This window comes from Aptenodytes forsteri, unplaced genomic scaffold (assembly GCF_000699145.1).
Source record: "Aptenodytes forsteri isolate BGI_AS27 unplaced genomic scaffold, ASM69914v1 Scaffold321, whole genome shotgun sequence".
NCBI lineage: Eukaryota > Metazoa > Chordata > Aves > Sphenisciformes > Spheniscidae > Aptenodytes > Aptenodytes forsteri.
This window is the reverse complement of record NW_008795030.1, coordinates 20,161-24,843: the sequence shown is the minus strand read 5'-3', so window position 1 is coordinate 24,843 and position 4,683 is coordinate 20,161. Positions and strand designations below refer to the sequence as shown.

At 61.4% G+C, this 4,683-nt stretch overlaps 1 protein-coding gene across 1 annotated transcript; it reads right to left on the bottom strand.

Moving 5' to 3' along the window:
* Window positions 1-707: 707 nt before the first annotated feature.
* TMEM200B (transmembrane protein 200B) lies at window positions 708-2,023 on the bottom strand (the record flags this gene model as incomplete). Its single annotated transcript, XM_009276254.2, is given in 2 exon segments — window positions 708-1,151; window positions 1,153-2,023. Coding segments are annotated over 2 exon segments (1,315 nt in total), but the record flags the coding sequence as incomplete, so codon positions are not given.
* Between the last annotated feature and the right edge of the window lie 2,660 nt (window positions 2,024-4,683).

Below are 4,683 nucleotides of genomic sequence, written 5' to 3'. Positions count from 1 at the left end.
CAGCTCCCCAGGCACCTTTACATCCCTACTCTGCAAAAAAAAAAAGAACAAACCCAACCTTGAGCTTGTCACCTCATCCTGCAAATATTCAGCAGCTGGTTATAGAGCATCCTTACTCTCTCCAGCTGAGCCTGGGTGGGGGCAGCACGGCCTCGGAGACCCTTTGGGACCGGCTGCCGCAGGCGCGCTGCCCACCCCGAGCATCCCGCAGGCGAGACGATGAGGCGAGGCGGGACCGCATGGCATCGAGATAATATTTAATAGCCCCGTTGGGCTTACGTGCTCTGGTCAAGCAAATTTTCTGGTGGGTTGAGGCTGGGCAAGGCGACACCACCCCCCAAAACATCCCCCCCCTACCCCAGCCCTGCTGAAATAAAGTGCTGCAGGGGCGGGTGGGGGTTCGCCCGCCCTGCGTTCCCATCCCGCAGTTTGTGTTGGGTCTCAAAGTGAGGGCTCCTCTGGAAAAGCCACCAGGAGAAGGGCTTGTAAGGCCAAGGGCATCCACCGGGAAGCTGTCAAGACGCAGCCAGGAGAGGACATCCCACCCCGGGCGAGTCCCAGCAGCGGGTTGGGACTTCCCTCTTGGCATCCGCTTAAAAACGCCGCCCCCGAACCCCTCCTGGATGTGGGGTTTTGGGGTCGCTGGTGGGTGCTGTGGGCCAGGATGAGGGACTGCGACGCCACGGTCCCTGAGGGCTGTGGGGACATCAGACCCGCGTGCCCTGCTCCATCCCCACCGCCCAGGAGCTGGGTCGGGGCTCGCCCCAGCTCTGGGGCTTGCTGGGCTCCAGCAGCCGGTCTGAGGACTCGCCAGTGCTTTCCAGTTTGGCGTAACCCACCAGGCTGACGTGGTCCAGCCGGGGCCAGCTCCGGTTCTTACGGTCCTTGATGGGGGCCACCAGCAGCACCCCCGGCCGGCCGAGGTCCAGGGACTTGGAGTGTCCCGGGGTGTGGAGCTGCGCATCCAGGCTGAGCTCCGCTGCCACCAGCTCCGCGCCAGGGCAGCCGCCATCCACGTTGATGATGACGTGGCCACCACCACCACGGTCCTGGCTGCGGGGTGCGATGCTGCCACCGGCGGAGAGCGGAGCCCAGGAGAGCCGTGGTGCTTCGGCGGGGGGCTCGGCGGTCCCTCCCCCCCCCCCCCCCCCCTGCCGCGTCCAGCAAGCGGTTGTTGAGCTTGATGACGGGCAACGCCAAGGCACCAACGGCCGAGTTGAGGAGGGACTCGGCTCTGGCATGGCAGGAGAGGCTGAGGTTGGCCTCGGCCGAGGTGCCGGAGCGGAGGCTGAGGAGGGAGGCGGCGGGGGATGCTACCGGGTGCTGGCGGAGCTCGGCCGTGGTCTGGAGCCTGTTGGAGCCATAGCAGTTGGACCACTTGCTGCCGGGGCCGGGGCAGGGCTGGCATGAGAGATCCACCTGGTAGCAGCCCTCCACGCACTCGGCGTTGGCCTTGGGGACAGGCTGGCCATCACCATGCTGGCAGCGCCTGTCCTCGGGGCCGCTCCCCTTGGGGAGACCCGCCGCCATGGAGTAGAGACCCTTCTGCATCAGCCTGCGGGTCTCCATGTCCCTGTTCTCGTACAGCATGGTGTTGGCACAGATGAAGATGAAGAGCCCGATGCCCATGATGACGGGGCCGACCAGCTTGAGCTTCTCGCTGTGGGGCACGTGGCGCCCGGCAGCCACCTCCCTCCTCATGTCCCCTGCAGTGCTGGCGTTCCCCGTGCCGGCCCCGGTGCCCCCAGGTCCCCGGTGGGGCCAGTAGCCCACTACGGCGATGGTCATGCCCACCAGGACCACCGAGATGCCCACCATGACGAAGGCTCCCGATGGTGAGCGCATGCGAAGCTGCCCTTTCACCGGGACCTCCGGCGGTGACTTGTGCCGCAGCCTGCGTCCCCGGCGCCGCGGCGGAGCGGGGGGCACTGGCGGCTTGGCACCCCCCCCCCCCTGCCCCCCCCTGGGGCCCTTGGGTTTTGGGCGCTCTCGGCAGTCATCGTCTCCGGCTCGGCTGCTCTTCCTGCGGGGTGGGGAGGAGAAAAAGGGGGAGAAGAGGCATCACTTGATGGGTCTGGGGGTCTGCATGCCCTGGATGCTGGGAGCATGGGGATGCCGGGAGCGTGGGGACCACAGGGACACTGGGAGCACAGGGTTGCCAGGAGCATGGGGACACTAGGAGCATGGGGATGCCAGAAGCATGGGGAGCACGTGGAGTCTGGGAGCACGGGGATGCCAGGAACATGGGGGACACCAAGCCCGCAGGCCGCACCACATCAGGGACCAGCAGCTTTGCTCTCCTCCTTTGCCTGCCTACCTTCCTCGAGTTACTTCTCTCTCTCCGCTCGAGAGCAGTGGAAGGGCTAAGGGGCTCCCTCTGACCATGCTGCCAAAGCCTCAAAATTCCTATCCCTAAACCCCCTGGGTTGCCCAGGGCAGCAAGGATGGCCGGGACCCCGCTGCACCGGCACAGAGACATCGCTGGCATCGGGGGGCCAAAATGACCTGTCCTGGGTCCCCGAGTCCTACGACACCTGCAAAAGAGTGGCACCAGCCAGCTCGGCTCGACGGCAGCGAGGGAAGGGGCCGTTTATTTGCCTGCTGGGGAAACGGCGGCATCGCTGCACGTGAAAACCCAAACCAAACCCCAGTTTGCTCCGCTTGCTATCCAAACAGGACCTAAAAACCTAAACCAATGTCCCATCGGCCTCGAGCCGCTCGTCAGGCTGCGGGACCCACCAACCCAGCACCCGCGCAGGATTTTAGCTGAAAGAGGCTCTTTTCCCAATCTGCTGCTGTCTTCTGCTTCAGGGAGAAGCCGACCCGCTCAGTGCATCCACAGGGTCCTGCCCTCACACACACCGAGATAAAGCTCCCCATCCAGGGATTTACGGGGCGTTCTGGAGTGCACAGTATTTATTTTTATCCAGTACCTTGTTTCCTAGATGAGCAAGAAGGTGTCAAAGCTGCTGCCAAAACCAGCCGGTGACCAGCCCGGCAGGGAAGCAGCAGCTGGGCTGGCACCATCGTGCACAGGGTAAGTGGTGCCCGGTGATGTGGGGAAGGAAAAACACGCTCTGAACATGTCCCAGACCGAAAACATCTTTAAAAAAAATAAATAACCTCATGTAGATGGGAATCTGTGCCCTTGCAGCCCAGCTGCTCGCTGCTGTGTGCCCAGCAGTGGCTGGTAATGTGGGCTGTGGCTGTGCAGCCCGGGCAGGACGGCGCGTCCGTGCCCTCGCCTGCGTCTCCTGGCACTGCCGGCACTGCCGGGGGCCGGTGTGGGAACGCTGCCCGGGCTGTTCCCAAACGGGGGCCGGGGACGTGCCACCGGCGTGAGCGGGGAGCGCTGCAGGGTGGCCCCCAGCCAAGGGATGCTGCGGGAGAGGGCTCGCCACGCCGCTGCATCTTAAATTGCAAAAGAAAAGCGTTTGGCTAGCACGGCAGCCTGGCGGCATCCATATTCAGCAATGAAAAGCCAGAAACTAAAACCAAGGAGAAACACCCCGATAGGAGGAGGGTGACGGCTCTAATTTTGCTCCCCAAGATGAATGAAGCGCCCAGAGCCAGCAACCAGCATCGCCGACGGCAGAAAAATAAGATACTAAGGGGTTTTTTTCTGGCCTTAATCATCTTAAGGTGTTATTAGCATCAGAGGGAAGGAATTAAAGATATGAGTTTCAGGATGACAGCGTGTTCCTGGCACAAGGCTGTCAAGCTGTGACAATTTGAATAAGGGAGATTTAAAGCAAAAAACCCCAAAGTCCCAAGCAAAACAACCCAAACCCACAGCCCGCTGCTGAGTGGGGTGTTAAACCTTTCTGTGAAACAAGCCGATAATCCTGCATTGCAAAGGGGGAAACACAATAAACCGAATGCAATGGTCACCCTGAATGGAAAAACGAGTTTTTAAATATTTCGGTATTAAAGGGAAACAACCGGGCACTTGAACACGTCCCAAAGACTGTGGGGTTTTTTGCCTCCAAATGCCCTGATTTAGATTATGTCCCGGCTTTCTCCAATTACCATCTTAGATTCAACTTCTCTTAAATTTATATTAAACCTTTTAAATGCCTTGCTGGCTACTTAGGGATTAAAAAAAGTAAAACCCCCTAAACCGCAAGAGCAGAGCAAAGGCTCTTTGATGCCGGCTGGGGGTGGAAATGTGACCCCCCCCCCAGGGCTCACAGCCCCTGAAGTCGCCCTGAACACACACACACCCCCACCCACCAGACACCTCCTATTTTTGGCCCCAAGCCTCGGCCGAGCCTCTTTAAACCCAATTCCGCCGTCACCTCCTTTAACCCCCCCGAGACCCCGTGGAGCCAAAGCCAGCGCCCACGGGGACAAGCATCCCCCCAGGGTCCCACCCAGGGCAACGTGTTGGGTCCAGGCGATGCTCACCTGGGCCGTGCCGGGCTGCTGTTCCCATGCTTTTGTACTGGATACGGCCCGGGGTTAAACTGGGAGCTGGGGTGCTTAAAAATGGGCGCAGCAGGACCAGTGGGTGCCCACCCACCCCGCATCCACGGGGTCTAGACCCAGACCCCAGTCCCCGCTCCCCTCCCTTTCCCCAGGGAACAGGGATGGAGATGCAGGGCAGGAGGGACAGGCAGATGCTGGCAATCTGCCTCCAGGCAGGGAATCCCCTTCACCCCCTCCGCGGCCCCCTGCCACCAC